The following is a 12612-nucleotide window of genomic DNA, read 5'->3' on the forward strand; positions in this document are numbered from 1 at the left end:
TAATGCTCCTAAACAACAAACAAACAGGAGGGATTGTCCAGAGGATGATAATGAATGGAAAAAAGAGGTTAGAAGGCTGAATGAAGAGTATGTTGGGGGGGGAGGGAAATTATGTTGTTTAATACTGATGAACTTGTGAAAGTCTGCTCAAAATTAGATTTTAATAAGAGTCCAGGAATGGACTTGATTGAAAACAATTGTATTGTGAAAGCTGTAAAGAATTTTCTTGCCATATTTTTAAACATGTTCAACAAATGTCTTTTGGAAGGTGTGTTTCTGGGTCCTTGGAAGATAGCTTTACTGAAATTGTTGCTTAAGCCTGGGAAAAATAAGAATGACCCAAAAGCCTTTCGCCCAATCTCGTTATTAGCGAATTTGGGCGCCTGTTACTAATTAGGCTACTATCTTTATTTGAAAACAACAATTTATTGTTTCCTCACCAATACGGTTTTAAGAAGAAGATTTCAACTGATGATGCAATACATTATCTGTTGGATTATAACAGACTGGCAGATAAAAAATATGTGTTAGCTGTGTTTATTGACTTTGAGGGCGCTTTCGATACGAGAGCGTCCTCGAGGCTTTAAGGAGACTGGCATGTCCTGATAGGTTATATAGGACAATTCAAAATTATCTAAGAAGAAGAAGGCAGGTAGTTGTCAGATCGCAACAGTTAAGATATGAAGACAGCTTGAGTAGGGGCTGTCCCCAGGGATCGGTATTAGGCCCAATATTTTGGAATTTGGTAATTAATTCTTGGTTGTCAATGAATCGCAAGGATTACCACAAAGTAGCTTTTGCGGAAGATGTGGTCTTGGCAGTGCAGAGAAATTCATTAAATGGGTTGGAACGAAAAATTAAAGATATAATTGATAGCCTGGTGTATTGGTTTACAAATAATAAATTGGTGGTTTCCTCGAGCAAGACTGTAATGATGTTGCTCAAAGACGACCCCCCAGGCTGCTTATTAATGGAAAGCAGGTACCAATGGTATTTCGAAATAGATATCTAGGAGTTCTGTTAGATGATAAATTATCTTTTTTCCCACACTTGGATTATTTAAGAAGTAAAGTTAGAATTATACTGCATCTATTGTAAGATTGACAAGAACTGAGTGGGGATTAAATAAGAGAGTTCTAGGGCTATATTATAAAGTTATGTTAATTCCAATTGTAACCTATGCAGCTTCGATATTGTATGGAAGAATATCCAATGTCAAATTTAGAAATAAGTTTGTCAATTCAAAGATCAATGTTGTTGTTAATGATAAGAGCTTGCAGGACAGTGTCAACAAATGCTCTGCAAGTTATTGCAGGAGTATTACCGTTAGATTGTCAGTTGTTACATACAGCCTTTGGTTACTATTTAAGGAAAAGAATACAGATATCATGTCTTGGAATAACTAATGATGTGACTGAGGGAGTTAAAGAGGGAAAAAAGGAGATTGTTGGTAAACTTCTGGAAATATGGCAGAACAGATGGGATGTAAGTGTAACTGGGGGGGAGGGGGGTTACCAGATTATTTATTCCAAGAGTTCATTTTACATACCAGAATAAGCAGTGGTTTTTTCCTAATATGTTGACGTCCTATATATTAAAGGGACATGGATCCTTAAGTAAGTTATATGATCTTGGTCTGGAAACCCAGCCAAATCGTAATTGTGGTCATAATAAGGAAAGTTGGGATCATGGATTATACGACTGTTTATTGTATGAGGAATATCGCCAATTGAATTATTATATTTTGGAAGAGGATTTCAGCCTCATTACATAGAGACTAAGTGTAATTTTAATAAGTTTAGTAATTTTTGTGAGTTAGTATTTCGGAAGAGAAGAAGGTTACAAGTGTTGGTGGATATTTTTTAGGCATTCTGTATACTGGTTGATGTTGTTGCCACTTCATGTGGTCTGACGCTTTTAAATTTTTGTTCTACTCTTAATAGTGTTCATATTGCTGTTGATATTATTATTGTTTTTTTTTTTTAGGACCTGCTGGGTTAGGCCCCTTGGAGGTGGGGAAGATGACGCCCATTGGAAGTGCACTACATCCAATGTGCGTGGAGATGGTACTTAATACCGACAGAGATGATCCAGGTCTGGCTACAGGTGCCAAGGGACGAGCACCAAGGGCAGTCACGCTTGAGTGTATGCCTCCTGAGGCTTTTTTCCCCCCCTATTAGTAGTAGTTCTTTTTTGGATATATGATATTGGGTGGAGATGGGCACTTGCCCGGGTGCCACAATATATACATTAACATATGATGATGATGATGATGATGTTAATTGCGTGTGTTCTATGGTCGATTTGTTTGTTTGCTGTACGAAAAACCACAGTTTCTGGGAAAAAACCTTGATATCTATGCCTGAGGGCGACTAACTCAGCCACGGAGTGAAAAAAGCCCACTAAAGTTGCTCGCCTCATCGAGGGATTCGAACCCGGGCCTTTTACACCCGGTGTGGGGAGGACGGTGACGATACCACTGTGCCACACGCGCAGCAGCGATTTGCGCCACAGTCGCCCTTCTGTTGCCACATACCATCCGCGAGAGCTTTCGCTCACGTTGAGCATCCATGAGCAGTGGTCGTCCAGCACCTCACCGGCGGTTCGTGGGTTCCCCTCCTTGGATCACTTTCAGTAGGTACTAACTACGGCTGACCGTGAGCATCCCACCAGCCATGCGGTTTCGGATATGCTCTGACCGTCTGGGCGGTAGCAAAGTGGTATTGTCACCGACCTTCCCACACAGGTTCTAAAAGGCTCGGGTTCGAATCCCGTCGATGATGCGAGAAACTGTAATGGGCTTTTTTCACTCCGTGGCTGAGTTAGTCAGTCTCAGGCGTAGACAGCAAGGTCTATGCTTTGTGGGCATAAAGAACAGTTTTTATATGCAATTTTGATTAATGTTAGAACGTTTATTAAATGTTAAAGTTATTCGATATTAATTTATTGAATATTAAAGGTTCCATGAGAATCCTCACGGATAACAGTGAAAAATGTGATTTGCTGGACGAAAAACCCCAGAAAATGGGATTTTTCGTCTAGAAAAACAGACAAATCGACCATAGAACACACGCAATTAACAGACATAAGACACACAGCACGGCAGATGAATTTAATTATTCGGGTGGCTTAAAAATAATAGTTTTGATATGCTCTGACCCAGTCGTCTGGCCATTACAATTTATCCTTTGTCAAACTCGCTAAGTCCGCTGCCTTTCCCATCTGAAGAACAAGAGTAACACTGATTAACGGAGTTCAGTATCAGATGTTTTTTATACCGTGTCCCGATCCGCGCATGCGCCGTAGTTCACCTGCAGTTGCTTCGATTTGCATAAAGACTCGCTGATCATAATGTTTTGACTCATCGGTGTACGTACCAGAAGCAGAAAAGAATTAAGCGTAGAAATCTTAATTTTGACAGGTGAGCTATATTTGTGTTTTTATTCTGAGAAACTGTCACGTTGTAAATGTTCTTTGAGTTATTCGAGGCCTTATCCATTCTAGTTACTTGCAAAACAAGTTCGTAAATATTACTGTTGGTACGCACCATCACCTACTCTTCGAATGGTGAAAGAACTAATGTTTAGATCGTTAGTGTCACTAAGCCCTCTCATAATACAGTGTTATAATTGCAGGACATTTGAATCCCTCCTCCCCTTCATTATACTGTTAAATGAGCACTTGTGAACTAGTTAAACTTTCTTAATCTGGAACCCGTTCTGTCATCTTACACATGCTTCACAGACTCTTGAAATCGTTTTCACCAGCACCAGCTGTCACTCCTTTGATTTTGTTCACAATTTGAATTCTTCGTTGACTATTTGCCTGTCAAAAGTAACGAGATATTTGTTTTGAATATGCGGCGGCTGAATTATCTCAACAAAGAACTTTCAGTCACAAAAAAAAGGAATCTATCTTCAAAATGAGAAATCATATGGGAATTTACGATAAAATTTTCCTTTCATTCTATCCCTGACGATTAAGCAGTTGATTTTATGCATTTCATCGGGAAATTCTGAAACTGTCGGGGAATTCTTGTGCTTGACACAAAATAAAAGATCCAGCGACTTTATCGGTCTTATTCACCACATTTGTGACTCCCCCCACCCAGGTTGAGCTTCGTGGGTAGCTCAGTGGTTACAATCACCGGTTGAAAAATTCGCTGAAAATAAAAAAATGCTTTTCCAGCATTCTGTCTTTTAGTAGATTCATTTAGTACATTCTGTCTGTAACTGTGTATCCTTCGGTCGGTTTGCCCGTTCTGGACTAAAAATCTGAATTTTCGGGAAATCAAATCATGCACCCCTCGCCAAAGACTAATTCTGCCAGGCCTAGGGCCTTTTCTTTTCTTTAATTTCACATTGTGGAAAAACCTTGCATCATTGGCCTGAAATTCAAGCTGGCTTGGATTCGAACCAGGCCTGAACTTCTGGTAAAAGGTTAAAGGTTTCATTTGGTTTTAATTGCTACTACAGTGAAGTATTGCAACCCGTCGTAGTAATAAATCATGGTCGTTTTACAGGAAGTGGAAAAGTTTTTATATTGTAGGCATAAAAAAGATTTTACTATGCAAGTTCGATTGATGTTAGATCATTTATTCAATATGAAAGTTATTCGATATTAATTTATTGAATATTAAAAGGTTCCATTGAGAATCCTCGGGATAACAGTTAAAAATGTGATTTTTAATTGATTCCGGGTAGGTGCCCAGATCAACGCAATTTCTAGAGGCCCTAAAAATAAGATTGCGGGTGCTCTAGATCTAGAGTAATTGCATCTTTCCGGAATCAGCCATAACCTGTTTTACTGGATGAAAAACCCAGTTTCCGAGGGGAAACTATCCGAAATACTTGTATTTATTATTATTATTATTATTATTATTAGCTACATGGTGCAAGGAAGCCTAAGGCTTATGCTACATCAGCCAAAAAAAAAAAAAAAAATTCCCGAGTTACCCTGAGAGAGAAAGAGAGAGTGTCAAAAGTAGAAGGGAATCACCAAGAAGAGAAGAATGATAATGTCCAGTTCAGGGCCCTGGGTGTGCCAAGCCCATACTCACCAGATGTGAGCCCCTGGGGTTAACTTTATTAGAGTCACCTTTATCCTGTACTATCATATTAGGGTTAGTTACTTGATAACAACCTCATCCAGCCATGTGTATTATGTCCATAAATCACGTTTATGTTCTGCTCGGTTTGCCTTTTTTGCTGGACGAAAAACCCGGGTTTAGGAGAGGAAAAAACCTTGCTGACCTCGCATTAGATGAACTAACTCCACCGCACAGTGAATATGCCCAAAAAGGCATCCGGCGTGGATGGGATCTATCCAGTTATATTAAAGGAGGCAGCAAAGGAAGTAAGCAAACCCTTAGCCATAATTATGAGAGCTTCTTTGGACTCAGGGGAGGTACCCATAGACTGGAGATATGCAAATGTGACCCCAATTCACAAAGGAGGATCAAAGGCTGCCACAAGTAATTATAGACCTGTGAGTTTAACTTCTATTCCAGGAATATTAATGGAGGCACTGGTTAAAGAAGCACTGCAGGATCATCTAGACAAGACTTCAGTTATAGCTCGGACACAGCATGGTTTTAAGGGAAAGTCTTGCCTGACCAATTTGATTGGATACTATGATGCAGTCACAAAAGAACTGGATGCAGGGAATAACTTTGATATTATATACTTGGATGTTAGCAAGGCTTTTGATACTGTTGCATATAGAAGACTGCTGCACAAATTGGAGCAGTGGGGCATTGGAGGCAAATTGCTGCTATGGATAAAGGGATGGTTGAGGAGGAGAAGACAGAGAGTGATAATCAATGGACAGTGCTCATCGTGGACTAATGTTATTAGTGGAGTCCCTCAGGGTTCAGTGTTGGGTCCTTTGTTGTTTTCTGTATTTATAAATGATATTGATGATGGTATATCAAGCTTAATGTCCAAGTTTGAAGACGATACAAAGGTTGGCAGGGTTCTTAAGGACACTACTGACGCTATGCTGCTGCAACAGGATCTGGAAAAGTTGAGCAGATGGGGTGAGAGGTGGCAAATGAAGTTTAACATTGACAAATGTAAAGTACTACATATGGGAAACAGCAACACCAGAGCAACGTATCAACTCTGTGGTACTACACTGACAGTAGTAGAGAACGAAAAGGACCTGGGGGTAATTGTGCAGGCAGATATGAAGTTCACTGAGCAGTGCAGACGGGCTGCAAGAGTAGCTCATAGTGTCTTGTCAATGATATACAGGAAATTTTGTAGCAGGGATAAGGAGGTGATTATTCCCTTGTATAAGGCAATGGTCAGACCGCACCTAGAGTACTGTATACAGGTCTGGAGGCCTCATTTCAAGAAGGATGTAGAGCTGCTGGAACGAGTACAGAGAAGGGCAACAAGATTAGTGAATGGAACAAAAGGTTGCTCTTACGAAGAAAGGCTTACGTTTTGCAAATTACAGTGTCTGGAGACTAGGCACTGGCGAGGTGATCTGATAGAGGTTTATAAAGCCTTGAATGCTTTGAGGATGCTGAATGCCGATGGGATTCTCCCTCTTGCTCAGAATAATCACCTGAGAGGGCATAAATTCAAATTGAGGAAAGACAGATGTAGGATGGATGTGCGGAAATTTGCCTTTAGCCAGCGGGTAGTTGGTTGGCTGAACAGACTTCCATCCCTCGTTTTTGAAGTTGATAGCCTAAATAAATTTATGGCTCTGCTGGACAGGTATTTCGAACGAACGGAGGGGTGAAATGGGAGTGGTTTTCCTTTTTTTTTTTTTTTTTTTTTGCTGATGCTGCATAAGCTTGCTTTCTTGCATCATATGCCTCTACTAATGCTAATGCTAATAAAAATTCCTCATATTTTTGACGGAATTCGAGCTGGGCCTTTTGCATCGGTGTGGGTAGGAGACTGCTACTGGAAAGAATATTTTGGTATCATTGCTTGCACTGCGTTGCCAAAAGAATTGGGACACGACAGAATAAGCAGAGTGCTGCACCACAGGGATATAACCGACAATTTCTATTCCTTCGTGTCCCAATTATTTTGGTTTTGTTTGTTTGTTTGTTTTGTTTTTTAGGAGCATTAGCAACTAAGGCCATATTGCTCCGGGATATGCGGTGGTCATTCCCTGACCTTTCCGCATCCTCCGTATTTGGTGGTGACGAGCTCGAACCCCGGTCTAATCAAGAAGCGTGTGCTACGCACTGCTGCGCCTTCCCACCTGGCTACTGAGGCAATTATTTTGGTAACGCAGTGCGAGTAATGATATCAAAATGTGATTTTTATTAACCAAATCATTGATTAAGACAAATAAGTCTTGAATTATTGGTGTATTGTGCTTCTTAAATGGAATCTAATACAGTATATGGTTAGTTTCCTGTTTTACTGGATGAAAAACCCAAGTTTTCGAGGGAAAACTATCGTTAACTCCCGAGACGCACTAACTCGGGTACAGTGTGAAAAAACCGATAAAAATTTCTTCCCGATTTCGACGGGATTCGCACCCACCCAGGCTTTTTACACACGTTAACAAGAGACAACCATCGTAATCAAGTTGTGCTGCTCATGAGGTTGTTCGCACAGCGTGCGTGTAATGGTGTTGAGTGCATTAGAAAGCGATCAGGTGAAATAGGTGAAACCTTGCGAGTAATCGAAACGTATTTTTAGATACATTTCTTCCAAGATACGGCCAATTAGAAGTAACTACTTGAATTGTGAACATTATTCATCGCTCGAAAGAGCAATTTTAAGGTCTATTTATGAATGTTACATTCATTCGTGGGAAACGTAACTCTGTTTACACCTGGTTACGTTTCTTAAAAAGGTTAGCCTCAAAAAAATCACAATACAATTTACTCATTTCACGAATTTTTTTTTTCCCTATAAATGAAAATTAAACCAGTAAAGGCAATTTGTTTAACATCTCCAGTTCACAAAATCATTTTAAAATTGATTAAAATCATCCCGTGGAGCGATCATTCCAATTATATAATGACAAAAAAAAAAAAAAAAATCGGCATACCAGTGCTGGTGAGTGAAGCGGTCACTCAAGGGTTCTTGCAGGTTGGCAGGGCTCCCAGAAACTTATAATCTGCTTTTATTTTCCATATACACGTATTTTTTATGAGGTTACTAATTGAACTGAAATTGTAAAAAAAAGACTGTAGCCGTGTAATAATTCTGTACTTACCACCACATGATTCCCAGCGATATTACTGCAGGGGCAGAAATAGCCAGTTGAATGTAAAACCAATTTCGTAAGAGCCAAGTGATTCCAGGAAGCATGATGTAGGCTGCACTTGATCCAATGTAAGGCGCCATGCCGAAAGCTGTTCGATAATCCGCGCTTACGATTTCGCTCACTACAAAATAAAATACAATTTTAATTACCTTATGATATGCACATAAACGAAATAATTACTTTGCAGTACTACAGAATCGGAATTTCTTAGCATCTTAATACACTGAGTGCCACATTATTATCCCACCTACCCTTTTCATGAAATAATTTGGTAAGATGGATCAATAATGCGGCAGTGTAACAATGTAAAGAGTATTTTTCTGTTGATTTAAGTTTTTTTTTTTCTGTTGATTTACATGTAAGTATTTACTTACATGTAACAAATCCAACTATGTAAATTCCACAGCCTCCAAAGGAAATGATAAATCTGGAAATGGCGAACATAATAAAGGAAGTGGAAAAGGCTCCGATAGTCCCTACTGTCATGAGAACTGCCACACACAAAATAATAATTGGACGTCTTCCAAACCTGGAAAAAAAAAAAAAAGTTCAATAATTGATAATATTCTTTGATAATTTATTTATCCCAATTTCGTCTTACACTTTTTGGGAGATAACAGCAAGAAGGGAGGGAGAACACATAAGCCAAAGGCTTTTTTAGGGGGTGTTCCCTTTGAAAAAGATATGAATAACAATACAAACAGACCTGAAATTGTGCAGGTGTTATTCAACAGATAAATCATCAACTCTAGCAGTAAGCTAGAGAATCTTGTAATAACTGAGAGTAAAGTGGAGGAGAAATTGTTGAAGATAAACACAAGAAAGGCACCCGGGGTGGATGGGATCTATCCAGTTATATTAAAGGAGGCAGCAAAGGAAGTAAGCAAACCCTTAGCCATAATTATGAGAGCTTCCTTGGACTCAGGGGAGGTACCCACAGACTGGAGATGTGCAAATGTCACCCCAATTCACAAAGGAGGATCAAAGGCTGACACAAGTAATTATAGACCTGTGAGTTTAACTTCTGTTCCACGAAAATTAATGGAGGCACTGGGTTAAAGAAGCACTGCAGGATCATTTAGACAACACTTCAGCTATAGCTCAGACACAGTATGGTTTTGTTAAGGGGAAGTCATGCCTGACCAATTTGATTGGATACTATGATGCAGTCACAAAGGAACTGGATGCAGGGAATAACTTTGATATTATATACTTGGATCTTAGAAAGGCTTTTGATACTGTTGCACATGGAAGACTGCTGCACAAATTGGAGTGTGGCATTGGAGGCAAATTGCTGCTATGGATAAAGGGGTGGTTGAGGGGGAGAAGACAGAGAGTGGTAATCAATGGACACTGCTCATCGTGGACTAATGTTATTAGTGGAGTCCCTCAGGGCTCAGTGTTGGGTCCATTATTGTTTTCTGTATTCATAAATGATATTGATGAGGATACATGTATATCAAGCTTAATGTCCAAGTTTGCAGACGATACAAAAGTTGGCAGGGTTGTCAAGGACACTACTGACACTATGCTGCTGCAACAGGATCTGGAAAGGTTGAGCAGATGGGCTGAGAGGTCGCAAATGAAGTTTAACATTGACAAATGTAAAGTACTACACATGGGAAACAGCAACCCCAGAGCAACGTATCAACTCTGTGGTACTACACTGACAGTGGTAGAGAATGAAAGGGACCTGGGGGTGGTTGTGCAGGCAGATATGAAGTTCTTTGAGCGGTGCAGACGGGCTGCAAGAGTAGCTCATGTTGTATTGTCAATGATATATAGGAATTTTTCTAGCAGGGATAAGGAGGTGATTATTCCCTTGTATAAGGCAATGGTCAGGCCACACCTAGAGTACTGTATACAGGTCTGGAGGCCTCATTTCAAGAAGGATGTAGAGCTGCTGGAACGAGTACAGAGAAGGGCAACAAGATTAGTGAATGGAACAAAGGGATGCTCTTACGAAGAAAGGCTTAAATTTTGCAAATTACAGTGTCTGGATTAGACCGGGGTTCGAGCCCGTCACCACCAAATACGGAGGATGCGGAAAGGTCAGGAAATGACCACTGCATCTCCCGGAGCAATATGGCCGTAGTTGCTAATGCTCCTAAAAAACAAATAAATAACAAATAAATAATAACAGTGTCTGGAGACTAGGCACCAGCGAGGTGATCTGATAGAGGTGTATAAGGCCTTGAATGGTTTGAGAGGGCATAAATTCCTGAGAGGGCATAAATTCAAATTGAGGAAAGACAGATGTAGGATAGACGTGCGGAAATTTGCCTTTAACCAGCGGGTGGTTGGGTGGTTGGTTGGTGGAACAGACTTCCATCCCTTGTCGTGGAAGTTGATAGCCTAAATAAGTTTAAGGCTCAGCTGGACAGGTATTTTGAACGAACAGAGGGGTGAAGTGGAAGTGGTTATTATTATTTTTTTTTTTTTTTGGCTGATGCTGCATAAGCTTGCTTTCTTGCATCAAATGCCTCTACTAATGCTAAAGTCGAACATATTTCTACATTTTATTACAGAAACCTTCGAAAACCAACCAACAACAGTATTTATGATTACATTGTGAACACTTCTACAATAAGAGGTATGAAAGAAAATATGATGAAATAATTGCTTAGAGTGTTACAAGCTTTTTTGACAACTATTCCTTCAACTTGTTTACATAATTTCTAAACTGGAATGCATTTCCTCTATGTTATTAAACGTAGAGGAAGTGCATTGAGCAACGCAAAGTTCAGGAGTTGAGCGGAAGGTGATTTAGATCAGACATCCCTGGTGATGTGTTCAGTTAGGAGTTTCTTGAACCGGTTTAGTGAAATGGCATTTTTGATATTTTCGGGAATCAAACAGGAAATTTGATATTTTCGGGAATCAAACAGGAAATCTAAACTTCAGAAGGAAAAACATGTATATACATACCTGATAACCTGTCAGGAAATTCTTATAATAATTCTAATTAAACCATCAGCTTTTTTTAGTCTGTGCAGGCTGGTTTGGTTTCCAAAGTAAATAATTATGATTTTATGGATTTCTTTTCTTTAATCAATTTCCTTGATTCAGTTTAATTTAAGCGAGATGTACACTATGTTGCCAAATGTATTGGAACACCAAGTAAAAACAACGGTTTACGGATCACATTAAGTACTCCAGAAAAGCCTTTAATTGGGTAAGCGATGTTGTCCCCACCGCCCACATGGAATAGCCCTCACAAGTCTTTTCAATTCTTTCCATAGTGGTTCTATTGGACTCACATCAGAGCTCAACCGGTTTCTAGAAAATTTACTAGCTTGATTGCAATAATAAGCAACTTTTAATAACTTTCAACTTTTTGCCATTCAACTTATCTCGTTAGCACTAGATTAATAAGATAAGTCGTGTCAATGACACAACTCTCACTAAATTATTGTCTGTTAACGTCAGCATGGCATCACGCTTTAAAATAAGAGCATTTCTCCACGTGGTGTTTGATTTTTACCTTGCAGAGCAGGGTTGGTTCAATGACAGATAACCCTACAGTTAATATCCACAGTTGGTATCAGGAAATGCAATCAATTGCGACATACAGTTTTTCCACACTCGGATACTGTGAAAAATGCAAGAGGAGTAACCATGAAACACCTACGTTGAAAGTGAACAGGAAAAGCTGTAAAACATTCAGGGTTATTGTCTGGAATATGAGGAAACCAACACATCCTGGAAAAGATTTATTACAGAGGCTAGACACAGATTGTAACAATAAAGCAAGATTAGAAGGTCAAAGTGTGATTGGAAAATGCCACGGAGAGGCATTTTCCGAAGTTGCTGTTATTTGAGAGACAAGGACCCAAGAAATAAATGGTATGACATTCGGATGGGTTTATTGCAAGACTGTTGGTGGAAGTAAATTTTTCCAGTTTAATAAGGGAAGCTGGAACTGTAATTGGTCTGCTGGCCCATTCATGTGTGCGTGGAACTTTACACCGGCTGGGAAGGTGGCGAATTGAATGGATTAATCTAAGATAGTCAGAGAGGTGATTGGCTGTAGTTGGTCCTATCTTTCTTTTTTCTTTGCCCTGAGGAGATCGCTACCAGCCCCCAAAGGTAGTATTGCTTAACCTTATATTTCTTATCACTCCTTTTTTGAGCCAAACCAAAATCAGTGACCTTTCCAAGATCTCCTTAGTGGTTACAAGCTTTTCTTTGCGTTTTTAGTCTGTGGTAAGTCGCGATTCTTACGAGATATGCTTCGAATAATGATAGCTTTACAACCACTTGTAACCACTTGATAGCTTTACAACCACTTGTAACCACTTGATAGCTTTACAACTGTATTACATTTTGGTAATACAGTTGTAATACATTTCAAGTGTTAAAGGC

General features: G+C 39.6%; 1 protein-coding gene across 1 annotated transcript in view; it reads right to left on the reverse strand.

Annotated features, from left to right (window-relative positions):
• LOC150081266 (organic cation transporter protein-like) overlaps positions 1 to 12612 on the reverse strand; it is a 74408-nt gene that overhangs the window by 23009 nt on the left and 38787 nt on the right. The window contains exons 4-5 of the mRNA XM_090379477.1: positions 8622 to 8776; positions 8197 to 8368 (exon numbers count right to left, since the gene is read on the reverse strand). Coding sequence (XP_090235603.1) covers positions 8197 to 8368; positions 8622 to 8776 — 327 coding nt within the window. The remainder of the gene's footprint in view (positions 1 to 8196; positions 8369 to 8621; positions 8777 to 12612) is intronic.

This window comes from Mastigoproctus giganteus, chromosome 8 (assembly GCF_048544385.1).
Source record: "Mastigoproctus giganteus isolate SK-2022 chromosome 8, ASM4854438v1, whole genome shotgun sequence".
Lineage (NCBI taxonomy): Eukaryota > Metazoa > Arthropoda > Arachnida > Uropygi > Thelyphonidae > Mastigoproctus > Mastigoproctus giganteus.